At 43.3% G+C, this 12,458-nt stretch overlaps 2 protein-coding genes across 7 annotated transcripts in view; one reads left to right on the top strand and one right to left on the bottom strand.

The window, feature by feature from the left end:
• LOC122617200 (uncharacterized protein DDB_G0284459) overlaps positions 1-9,583 on the top strand; it is a 118,432-nt gene extending 108,849 nt beyond the window's left edge. For all 5 annotated transcript variants that reach the window (XM_043792938.1, XM_043792942.1, XM_043792939.1 and 2 more), the window contains 5 exons: positions 5,214-7,654; positions 7,723-7,851; positions 7,920-8,334; positions 8,683-8,823; positions 8,888-9,583. In XM_043792938.1, the coding sequence (XP_043648873.1) occupies positions 5,214-7,654; positions 7,723-7,851; positions 7,920-8,334; positions 8,683-8,823; positions 8,888-9,036 (3,275 nt within the window). In that variant the 3' untranslated portion in view covers positions 9,037-9,583. The remainder of the gene's footprint in view (positions 1-5,213; positions 7,655-7,722; positions 7,852-7,919; positions 8,335-8,682; positions 8,824-8,887) is intronic.
• Positions 9,584-9,662: 79 nt separating this feature from the next.
• On the bottom strand, positions 9,663-12,332 carry LOC122617134. Of its 2 annotated transcripts, none has more exons than XM_043792849.1 (5): positions 11,796-12,332; positions 11,416-11,607; positions 10,796-11,163; positions 10,368-10,466; positions 9,663-10,130 (listed from the first exon to the last, which is right to left on the bottom strand). In XM_043792849.1, exons 2-5 carry the CDS (start codon positions 11,591-11,593, stop codon positions 9,810-9,812), a joined length of 966 nt encoding a protein of 321 aa, XP_043648784.1. In that variant the 5' UTR covers positions 11,594-11,607; positions 11,796-12,332; the 3' UTR covers positions 9,663-9,809. The 2 variants fall into 2 exon arrangements, with proteins under 2 accessions (XP_043648784.1, XP_043648783.1); XM_043792848.1 differs by having other exon boundaries at positions 11,416-11,617; positions 11,796-12,329.
• Between the last annotated feature and the right edge of the window lie 126 nt (positions 12,333-12,458).

Raw genomic sequence — 12,458 nt, 5'->3', positions numbered from 1 at the left:
TGAACTGGAAGATGATTTCTTATATTAAGGAAATAGAAAGATTTTTTTCTTTTTTGAGCAGTGATTTCTTTGTATTTTACGTGGAGCAAGGCGAAAGAGATTAACAACTTATAGCGATGTTTTACTGTAGGGTGTTCTTCGTGTGTGGCAGCTGCGATTCGACCTCAGACGGCGACTGCCCCTGCACCCCGCCCTCGTTTGTGGCACTTTAGCTCGATATTTATGCAACGGCACACACTTCATTTCCCTCTGCCACCTGTCCCCTCCGCATCCTACCGCCCCACTCCCCTCCTTCTCCTCAGCTGCAATTTAAGCGCACATTTTTCTTGGCAACACACATTTTCCTCCGCTGCATCGAAGTAGTTTTTCCAGCTCGCTCTCTCCCACTCTCTCTCGTTGTTGGCAACACTTGGCGCTTGCCACATAACGACAACAGCAGCATAAGCTGCAAGTTGCAACTGCAACATATGCAACAGCAGCAACATATGCAACCGCAGCAGCAGCAGCAGCGGCAACTGCATCGTACCATGACACATTAAATGCAAAACGGCAGCAAGGTGTGAAAAGGGCGGGGGAGGGGCATCTAGGGGTTAAGGGGAAGGAAAGAGGGAAAGAGGAGATAAGCGGCTTGGACCGGGTCTTGAGCAGCGGTTTCTGACTGCTGCTTCTTCTTGGCCATCTTGCACATGCTGTTGGTCTTTATTTAATAAAGAAATGGCTTGCGCATTTCTTAACGTGCCCTACAACCAGATGACGAAGGTATTCGTGGAATATGCGGGTAGTAACGGCGACACAGACAGTTTAAAAGTGCTAATAACTAAACTTTTTTAATTTTTCAATGAAATATTATTTTGGGCTAAAGTTAGTCGTCTGTGACACACAAATGGAAAAGAAAGAATCGTTGTAAAAGGTAACCCCACTGACTAATACAACATGAAAAGATTTCGTTCTTCATTGCAAAAACTTTTATTTCGTTGTTACAATTTATTCTTATTAAAAGATTGTTAATTTCCGTAGTTTTCTTGAATCCCTTATTATGAGTGAGTCGTTACATTTCGAAAGCATTTCCATTTCTCCGCCCTAATGAAGACTTGAAAGTTGGGAACACGCTCAGTCGACCATATCCTTCGTCCTCGTTCGTTTACCCTTATCCGTTTTATGCACAATAAACCGTATACCACCGCCGTTCTAACTGGTTACAGCCCGAGCAGCTGTTGCTACTCTGCATTCCTCTTAACCCTTGTTGCCGTTGGCGCTGCTCTTATGACAAAACAATTTTGAAAACCAGATGTGACGCGATGGAGGGCGCAGGTATAATGTACGCGAAGATGGGAAAGATACACATAAGAATCCAAGGCAAACTTGAAGTTTATTTTTGGCACACCACACCGGCCAAGTGTGAGTCGTCAGCTGGTGGAGATTATGATTATGCAAACGGATTGCAGTGGATACTGGAAAGTGGATAGTGATCATTAAATGGCATTAGATCATAACAACCACCTTAGGCCAGCCGTCAATCCGTCATTTCAGCATCGAACACACTTTAAATAATTGCACATTTCGCCCGAGAGACTTTAATAAAATAATTAAAATGAAATATGCGGAGCTCGCTAGTTGGGAAATACAATTTTTTTTTCTTTTCCCCACTTCAGAAAATTGCTGGGGGATGGGGATCAGAAGAAGGAGAGGAACCAGATAAAGCGACCGCAGAATGGAGACCGAGAGGATGAAATTCTGCGGGCTACCAATCTACGCATTTTTGAAAACCCTCTTGGCTCCCGTCAATTTGGAACGTCAAAAGAAGACCGACGGCGGTGCGAAACAAACACACAAACAGAACGCGATAAACTGTTTTCATTTTAAAGAAATCTGTTGAAAAGCATAAAAATTCAACTGAAAATATTAATTTCAATTATTCAGCTACGCGCACATCGCAAAGCTCAGATTTTTCCCACCGCAACTACAAAAAAAAGGGCAAGAAAAATGTGGAAAAAAGCGAGAAGAGGGATCCCAAAGAAGGCAGTATTTTGTTCGCTAAATGCGAGCAATTTGTTACAGGATTTTCATCGGTTCTGTGGGAAAATCTTTCGACCGGGAAAAGGCCATTTATAATTATCAACTGTAGGTGGCGCTCTGGGAGCCTCTCGCATAGCGGAAGTTATTATAGGAAAACTGCAGTTATGCCACTGCGCGCTTTTCCACAGAACTTGACATTGGCTGGCGGCTTCTTCTTCAGCTGCTTTGTCTTCCATTTCTGCATTTTCCACTCGTCTATTTTCTTCGGTTTCACTTCTAATTAAAGACGACACTTTGGCATGTTTTGTGGCACGGAAATGCTTGAGACAACTTTGATGAAAGACCAGGTGAATTGAAAGGGGCAAGAACCAAAGATGCCGAACAAGTCGAACTGAAATTCTCAAGTACCGAGAACTAAATGATATTTTAGCACGCCAATGCAGTGGAGTACTTACCAAAGACCAGAGAATTTAACTCAACGTTGAAGCTATCAATTCGAATAATAAAATAGATGGGGAAATGTGGACTAAAGGAAGTCATTAAATGAATTCAATTAAGCAGACTGGATTATTTTAAAACAGGTCCAGCTAAGGAGTAACTTTTGAAAAATAAAGTTGAATCAGAAATCCCGAAGATGGTATAAGCAAATGATAAAATTTGAGTAAATAAAATAACGCCACCACCAACCTCGAACTGCAGTAATTCCCCGAAAAGAATTCATTATGAAATTACCTCTCCACACGAACTCCTCTTTCACCTATTTGAACTCCCAATCTAAAATTGGCAACACTCATTATAAGAATACCGTATCAGCAACCTTTCACACTGACTTGCTGGCTTAGAATCCCCCGTGGATTTTGGAGACCCCCTGAAAATTACAATTAAATCCAACTCCCAGACCCGAACAGATCATTTCCCAGCGGGTGCTAATGTGAAATAAAATTAAAGATCTGGGAAAGGGTGGAAATAAATAACAGTAAATTATGAAATCTTATTTAGAATCGTTTTTCTTAATGGCCGAATGGTGGATTTTGCAAACAAAAACACGAAAATATGCCAAAGATTGAACTTTAACTCCGGCACCAAGCTGATGCGATTCGATTAGCACTCGATAAGCAACGAGTTTTCGAATATTCAAATACCCATAAATACCAAACACTCCACTCATGTTACACTTGCTAGGCGAAGATTAATCGCTTGACATCATAGTTCAAAATGCGAGACTCGAATATTTTCTTACCCAATTTGATTAATTAAACCTTTGGAAACAGCTATTTATTTTTTTTACGGGAAGATTCAATCGGTAAATAATTACAATTATTTGTCGGGTGCTGGAATAGTTTATCAGTTTATTGTTGGTAGCCGAATTCAATGGGAAATATATGTAATTGGGTGATATAATACAGGTGCGTTGGATGGGCTGAAGTTCCGTCATCGAATGACGTAGTCTAGTTGTCTGACTCACTTGGGGGATATGGCGTCGATATGGCTCATTGGGCAAACAGTTCGATGAGTTAATATTTATTTTTTGGTAACCGACAGTCTTGTGAAAACTGGACAACAGGAAAAGTGATTGTAAGGCAGCGAAATTACACGAGAGTCTGAAAGTTGAACACGAAAAATCTATAAAAATTAGAATGCAAATTTAAAGCTATTGTGGATATACCAGAACTTAAAAGTATTATATGGAAAATTATCATGACGAATTCCTCCACCTTCACAGATAATCTGAATCTTCCTCTCATGAGCAAGGTCAAAGTTCTTTCGTAGGCCCTTGACTTTACATTTTGCAATTTTTCACGCACTTCTTCAGTTTGTATTATTTTTTCAGCCATAACCATTTTTTTGGTTTCGGCACATGCAAACATGATTTTTTCCTGCCTTTCTTTTCATTAAACAATTCTTCTGTTTTTTTAATTTTTTGCTACTCGTCTCTTTTTATTTTTCGCGAACTTTACATTTGCTAAAGTTCATTAACATTTTGTGTGTGTGGCCAAAAGGCAGAAAGAGTAAGAGATAAAATGGAAAAAAATCCACGCAGCGTTTTCCATTTTAATGAAATTTAGCCTCGTTTTGTTTATACATTTTTTGTTCAATTAATTATGCAAATTGTTACAAGTCCAAAAAACATTTCTCAGCAGCCTGCCTGCCCGTATTGCCATTTATGACGAATTCCATTTAGATTTAGAGCCATAAAACAAATCAAAGTTAAACGCTGTCATTAGAAACTCTTCCTAAGTAAGCCATAAATTATTTAAATAGAAATTAGCCATCGAAACACCCCCGAGTGACCCAGAAAAACATGCGAAAAATGAGGCAGCAGCATAAAGGTTTTTGTCAACTCTTCGCTTGAGGGAATCGCTACCATTCTTTTGGCGACTTTCGCTTTTTGGAAAACCCTTTTGTTTTTGTTTTCTAAGTTTTGTTTTCTTCGCATATAATTTGTTTGCCCAAATCTTTGTCTCCGCCTCTTCTAACCTTCTCTTTCTTCTCGTTTTGTGCGATTTTTAGAAACGCTTCTGTCAACCGCAGCGTTTAACCAATTTTTCTTGTTATTGTTGCGGTTTTTAATTGCTGGGATCGCATCCGTAAGATTCGCTTTTGTTTTTCGTCTCCGGTTAGCGCATAATGACAACTATTTGGGGGTCTGCAGTAAGCGAAAGTTTTGCTGGCTCGGATGGATGGATGGATGGATAATTATTTAAGTTTTGTAACAGAGCTCTCCCCCGACAACTAATTGACTATTATCTAAATGATTTTTGTCTGTGCTGGAATGGCCTGTGGTCTTTTGAATAGATTTTTAATACATTTACCTTTTCTGTGTTTTTCTTTTTTTCGATTATCCAACAGCTCACTACTCTAATTCCTATTACCTATAGTTGGCTGAAATGTAGGCTGTTTGCATAGACCCATTATGTTGCTAACTTTTGTTTCTTAAAGAACCGAATTACAAACTCTCATCTAATCTAGCTGCAAATAGTACATATCCTATTGATTAACTTAGCATAACTTTCAATTGTTTTATTTTTTAAGATCCTATTCCGATTGATATATTTTTCATTCGGAATGTTGTTGTTATTATAAATTGTTGTATACCATGCCACCTTCTTTTGCATTACGTCCACTTGTTTACTTCCCCGTGTTTTGTGTTTGACTAACCAGAACCTTTCCCGCTCTCTCTCCCGATCCTCTTGCAGATCTTGGTACCCTCAGTAACCACCACAGCAACATAAGCAACATCAGCGGCATCAACGCCAGTAGCAACATCCCGGCAGCAACTTTAATCAGCAGCAGCAGCAGCAACAGCATCAAGAAGACAACCACTGAGGCGGCAACCACAAAACCTGCTGCTCCCCTGATCCCCGGCAAAATGGAGCTGCTGAGCAGCAACACAGCAACAACAACGACAACGACGACAGCAACGCACCACCTGCATCAGGCAACCACCACGAAACAGCTGCTGGTGCAGGATTACCTCAGCTACGCCTCACCACCCACCTATTCCCGCCTGCCGCCCGATGGTCATGAGTTTCCACCCAACTTCAGCGAACCACTGATCATGCACAGCCACCCACTGAAGGTCACCACCGAGCTGAGTTACGAGCTACAGAATGGCGGTAAGGATGAGTCCTCTGCACCGCCACTTCCCAAAACGGGACCACCAGCCACAGTTCCCCGGAAAGTCTATCGCCAGGATTTGGTCATAAACGTAGAGCCAGCACCCAGCCTAACCAGGGACTACCAGAGATCTCTGAGTGGTGGTACTCCCCGCAAGCCCAGCGACTGGCGCAAGGATGAAAAGTCGGAGAAATCGGTGCGCGACAAGATTGCCATGTTCTCGTCTAACAACGAACTGGATGCCATACCGCCAGCTCCAAATACAGCACCAATTTCAAGCTCCTTCACCCGGAAGCCGCTGAACAGGAGCAGTGAAAATCTTCTGGACAGTTGCTCGGCATCCGCGGCTCCTTCGCTGAAAACTCGCGCGATGAGCGTGGAAAATCTGAATGATGTTCAGCGGCAATATCAGTTGGCCAAACAGCTGCCCCAGCTGCACGTGGCCGACTCAATGTATTCCCTGAACACAGCCACGCCCACACCGAGCTACGCCTCTTTGCCGAGGAGGAGCCACGGTGGATCGTATTCCGCGGGAGTGGAGAGAAGGATCAGTTTCTCGGGTGAAGGCGGAGACGCGGCCAACCGAAAGGCAGCCATTACAAATATCCTAGAGCAGAGAAGGAGAAGTTTGTCGAAGCTGCGAGGATTGGTCATCCCGGAAAGACCCCAGTTGCTGGAACCCATCCTGGATCTGCCGGAGATCAAAAGCCAGGTGAAAGCAGCCAGCGGAGAAGATAGCACGGATAGCGGCCTGGGCGAGAGTCACCGCAGTACGGTCAATAGGAATAACCAATTGGGCGCAGGAGGAGCCGCCAGTAACTATCGCAGCATATTCACCACAAATCAAAGAAGACCGCTGGAGCAACAGCTCTCCCAGCCACCAGCCAAGCCACCCAGGACATCGCTGACACCACTCCAGCCGAGGAGCATGATGATGCCGCCACCACCACCTCCTCTAGATCAGGAAAGTGATACGGATTCGGTGTTCTCGCACACGGCCAGGGTGGCCACTCCACCGGAGAAGTTTGCCCTAACCAGAACACTCAGTTCCGAAACAAACACTTCGATAGCTAGTTCCAACACCTCTACCCTAACGTCAGGATCTTCTGCCGGATCTCAAGCCAGTTGCAGTTCCCTAGGCAGCACGCCAGCGTTGGATCTGACCAGGCGGGTTCTCAAGAGCCAGGTGGTCAATGGCGAAGCCGTCGCGCTCTCCAGTCGCAAAAGTATTCTGGCCTCGGCCAAGTGCCGCAGTGCCAAGAGTCGTGGCCAGGAGGAGGATAACGACAGCACCGATGGAGAAGCCTGTTCCCTGGCCAATCGTAGAATGAAACCCATTTCCAGCTATAAGCTCCAGCAGCAGCAGATCCAACTGGGCAAACAACTGGTCGTGGATAAGCTGATCAATGTGGCCGCCTATGTGGAACTAACCTCGGATACGGACGACAGCAGCCGGCGATCTGATACGCCTGCCAAGATCAGTGCCATGTTCATAGACGAGGAGCGCAAGGCCAGCTTCAAAGGAGATCCCAACCAGCAGGCTACGGTCAAAGTGGAGCAGGTCAAGCCCATGGTCCTGCCAATGCTGCTACCATCCGCGAAGAGGGAACCCCTTAAGCAACAAACCACCGCCGAACTGCGCGAAAAGTTCGAAAGGAGTGCTGCAGCCCAAGCTCAAACCCAAAACCACTCGCCTATTATTCATAAGGTCACACAGAAGCCGCATCATGAGCGATTCTCCTCGCTGGACTCGCTGGCGTCCAGTTCCTCGGGCGTTAGTTCCACCACCCAAAACGTGAGCACCACCCAGGAGACGGCCACCGAGTTCGGCAGCTTCTCCTCGCTGGGCAGCAACCAGAGTTTGATCACCGCCCAGGATGTCCAGCAGATCGTCGAGGAGGCCGATCCTCCACTAAAGACCCCAGAGGCGTTCATCATTGTCCTGCAGAGGGATAATCCCGAGAGCAGCATCGGAATCACTCTCGCCGGAGGTTCTGATTACGAGGCTAAGGAAATCACGGTGGGTTGACACACGCCTTTCTCACTTCTAAGCCTGATCTCTAATTAACTTGTTTTATTGCCCATCAGATCCACAAGATCCTGAGCAACACTCCAGCTGCCAAGGATGGACGTCTGAAGAAGGGTGATCGAATCCTCGCCGTCAACGGAATGAGCATGCGCGGACTGACGCACCGCGAGTCCATTAGTGTGCTTAAGGTATTTGAAATGCTTGGAAATGTATCTGTAATACATTATATTAACCCAAACTAATTAATTTTCAACAGACACCCCGACCTGAGGTAGTCCTAGTGGTGACCCGGTCCGAGTCGCTGGTGGTGAAGGCGCTGACCAAGAAACGATCCTCCCTGGGATCACTGAGCTCGCTTAATGAGAAGCCCACGGAGCTGGACTATGAACGCAAGCGGAACTACCACAAGGCCTCCCGATCTCTGGACTTGGATCTCGATCTGGTGTCCAACGAGGCTGGTGAAGCGCCAGTGGCTTCCACTCCCAGCACCGGATCCGTCAGTCCGCCGCAGCCGGCGAGCTTGCACGACGAGGATGCGGAGGCCACCATCGCGGGTATCCGGGCCAGGAGGCAGTTGTCCCGCGGAGATGCCGCCAAGCTTAGCACGAGTGAGCTCCTGGAACGGGCGGCAGAGGCCAGGAACGCCATCGCAGCGGAGATTCGTGCACAGGGTGAGTAAGCCTTCTAGTTAAACTAGAAACTAGAAAATAAATTTCAAATGTAAAGAATTCTCTTCATTGTTTGTAATATCCAATAGAACCAGTAGGAAATCAAAATGCATAAGAATTATTTAACTATACTGAAAATTTATCATCATTAAATAAAATTTAATTCCATAAATGAAAATATATATATTTTTTTGGTAATTTTTCTCGGATAATTCTATATATTTTTTATTAAAAAAATAGAAATACTTCTCAAATATTTTTTCTTAAGCTTAATTTACTTTTTGTCCCTTAGTCTTACATCTAAAAATCCATTGTTCATAAATTATTCTAATGATTCCCGTTTCATTATAGCGGAGGATGCGGCGGCCAGTGGAGGAGGTGCTCGTTGTGTGGAGATTGTCAAGGACAGCTGTGGACTGGGTTTCTCCATCGAAGGAGGCTTCGATTCGCCGCTGGGAAATCGTCCCTTAATTGTGAAAAAGGTGTTCATGGGTAAGGTTAATTTGTCATCCTGCCCCACAAGCGATTATTAATGAAGGTTCTGTCTCTTAACCAGGTGGTGCCGCCCAGAAGACCAACCAGGTGCGCAATGGCGACGAAATCCTTAGCATCAATGGTGCCTCCACGTCGCGGATGACGCGTGTGGATGCCTGGAACTATATGAAGCAACTGCCGCTGGGACCGGTCAAGATTTGTTTCGCCTAGATAAGATGGTCTAAATAGAACGGGAAGAGAACGATGGGGAAGAATGCGCCACAATTTTGTTAGATTTAAGCCAATTAGCTTGGTTACCCCTTAACCGGTCTAACCTGGGGGGTCTTGCCAATTCGATGGATCAATGCTGCGAGCGATTTGTTTTGCATTTAAACGAACCTTTAATTGTATGCCTAATTTTATAGATATTTAATTTAAAGTGCAATTGTTTAAACTCTTACAACTCTTTGACGCCCTATTTACATACCTTTAACTGATCGATGATTGTACATATTACTAATCGAGACTAATTTACGTATTTAAACTTTAAAACAAATTGAAGCCGGCAATCGGGCAGCGCTATTTCCTTATACACATTTTATTATTCAACAAAAGATACGACAAAAAAAAAAACAATTATATTTTATGCCATAAATTATACGGGAACGTTATACATGTATATTATTTTAATAATTATTATTTTATTTAAAGAACAACAAAAACAATGTTTACGTATACAAAAGTATTTGCTAAAAATAAACATACAACATATATGAAATTAACCTTATGAGTCCTGAATGTAATTTTTCAAACTTTCTGGTTTGTATTAATTCCCAGCACACAAAAATGTAGACATATTTAATTTTTAAAAAACTTATTTATTTATTTGTTTGTCAACTTCACTGTTTATACATTATGGGAACATGTCTAAAACAACCTAAAATATTATTGGTTTTATGTACTGTACATAAATTCGATATCTGTCGATTGAAGCAGTTTGCATGCTACAATTCTTTGGGTGCCTTGGCCACCCGCTTGGGCAGCTGCAACATCAGTCCCAAGTGCTGCAGAGGATTCGCCGGTGAGGGTGACGATGTGGTTGTGGATAGCGTCCCATTTCCCTTCTCCTTGGGATGCGGCTGGGCTGGGTGGCTTGATGAGGCAGACTCCTCGGAATGGAAAATCTCGCCAAGCAGGTCGTACACACGGCGCTTGAAGTACAGCTTCTGGTGGAAGTTCATGTGCTTGATTTCGGGACGCAGTCCCTGCAGGAATGCGTCATCGAAATCCATGATTGGCAGTGCTTCAATATCGCGGGTTGATGTCTGCATTAAGAAAATATGAAATCATAAAAACGCAGTTTAAATTAAATTTTGCCTATTAAAGATTGATACTTTGCAAGTAAAAGTTGTTATACCAAAAGAGAACATAATATAACGTTTGAATACGGATACAAATTTCTAATTTATCAAAGAAGTTTCATAAATATAGTTTGTTATGCTAAACAACGTTGTTGCAATTAAGTGAAGCGTAGTTAAAGTGCAGTTGATAATTGTTCCCACCTTGGCCTCCTCTCTGCTATCGCTCTCTGTGCGCATTTCTGCAGGGACTGTGTCCTCGAAATCCATGGTTGATGATGCTTCAATATTGCAGTTGGATGTCTAAAGAAATAAATGAAATGCATAATTAAAATTATAAGAAATAAATTACAACTTTAAAGGTTAATGGACTGACAATAAAAGCATGCTAAGACTCATCAATAAGTATATACTAAGCTACTGTATTAGTTTTAAACTAAGCTCTAAACTAATTTGCATAAAGTTATCTTTGGTCTAAAAAGATAATATTAATAGCTCTTTTTAACTTTAAATGACTTTTTCATTTGATAAGTTAACAAATATCATGTAATAACTTGAAATAGAATACAATGTTAAATGAGGTGGTTGTAATTTTAAGCCAAAGCTAAATGCATCTGAGTATAGCTGCCCACCTCAACATCCGAAGGCAGACGTTTCTTGACACGGCCTAACCAGGAGTCCTTGTCCAAATCCGACTCCTTCGCCGATTCAGAGTCGGTGCTGTGACGGCTCTGCGCATGCTCCGAGTCCAGACAGCTCGGGGAGTGCACCATCTCGAGGATTGCCTCAACGGGCGTATCGAGCTCCCCTTCGTCGTGCTCCTTCTGACCCCTGGGTCTTGACCGACGACCTCTGAGGGGCACGGGAACTCCGGGAGTAATGTGCCTTTGCAGGAACTGCAGCTCGCTGTTTAGATAGTACGTATTCGCACCATGGTGCACCTTAATGGAGCGGGCGTAGCTGGAGCGAATGTTGCGCCAACGTTCCTTGCAGCTTTTAACTGAAATGAATGATAATATTGAGTAGAGCAGAACATGACCAATGCGTAACATTTGAGATATTTGTTAGTACTAGCATGCAAAGCAACTTCAGCGCTTATAAAAATATTATATTTTCTTATGAAGGGTGCATTTTTAAATTGAAATACATTTACTTAATGGAGTGTCACAACTATGATCAAAATTTGTCAAAATTGTCAAAAGTCAAAAGTCAAAAGAGATTGAATTGTTATTAAATCGTGATTATAACCCACCCGAATTCCGCATCTCACTGGATATTTCCTTCCAGGCATTTTTCACAGTCGATTTCCGCAAGTAGTCGTCATCGTGGCGATCGTAAAGACACGGATGTTGTTCCACCAAATGGCAGATTTTGGCATTGATGGCGTAAACGTTCGGTGATGAAGCTATGGACCGACGTCGTGTATTCATTTCATCGATAAAAACTAAATATGCCTATTTTAATTAATTGAGTAAGAGTAATTAATAAAGTAGAGAAGAAGCGAAATCGAAACCGAAACATGTGTCGCCTGTACGTGCAACAGCTGTTTGCCGCGACTTTGCGTGGCTGGCTGCTCTGCCTGCAACAACAGTTATTTGCTCTGAAACCAGATCTTCTTTCCTTTTAGCTTACCTGAATTGCGTTTAAATATGCTCTAATTAATCTATGTCAGTGCTTTAATCACGAGTTTTCGTTAGTTGAACTGCAGTTTAAGCCGCTTGTTGCTGCCGTGCACGCGGAAGTTGCTGCTGTCGCTAGTGTTTTGCAACTGGGAACTCGCTGCGATTTCGTGTTGCTGCCAACAAGTGATGCAGTTGCAAATGAACGCTCCAGTTTCAAATGGCAGTAGGGCTTGATTCTAAAACGCAGGAGTACTAGACCGACTCGATTTGATTACCTGGACATTTGAATCGGTAACGGGTGGAGAATATCAACCGGCGAAATAAATAAAATAAAGGGGCACAACAAACTGAAAGCCAGAGGCGTAGTGCGCTCTCTTCGCAAACCAGCGGGGGTTACTATTCGCAGAGCATGCAAACCCTCTCAGAGAGCGCAAGTGTTTGAGGTGCCCCTGGATCTCACACACACAAGGAGAGAAACACACATACGCAAGAGTATAGCAGTTAGTGTTGGCAGGGCCATTCGATCGGTGGCGGAGCTGCCAACGCATTTTTACCAACTATTTAGTGGCTCGTCCAGCCCTGAATAATGTAAATGAGACTTATTCAAGCAAATTTAGATTTTTATCAAATGAATGTAAATTTGTATTCAAAATAAAATATTCTACATTATTAT

This window comes from Drosophila teissieri, chromosome 3L (genome assembly GCF_016746235.2).
Source record: "Drosophila teissieri strain GT53w chromosome 3L, Prin_Dtei_1.1, whole genome shotgun sequence".
Taxonomy (NCBI): Eukaryota; Metazoa; Arthropoda; class Insecta; order Diptera; family Drosophilidae; genus Drosophila; species Drosophila teissieri.
The sequence above is the reverse complement of the archived record's forward strand: the minus strand, read 5'-3'. Positions and strand labels throughout refer to the sequence as shown.

Bases quoted from the DNA above. Each gene is read 5' to 3' on its own strand.
- LOC122617134 (XM_043792849.1), bottom strand. From the start codon at position 11,593: ATGAATACACGACGTCGGTCCATAGCTTCATCACCGAACGTTTACGCC. The intron at 10,467-10,795 runs GTGGGCAGCTAT...TTATTTCTTTAG, and splicing joins GTCTGCCTTCGGATGTTGAG to ACATCCAACTGCAATATTGA. The intron at 10,131-10,367 runs GTGGGAACAATT...TTCTTAATGCAG, and splicing joins ATAGCAGAGAGGAGGCCAAG to ACATCAACCCGCGATATTGA.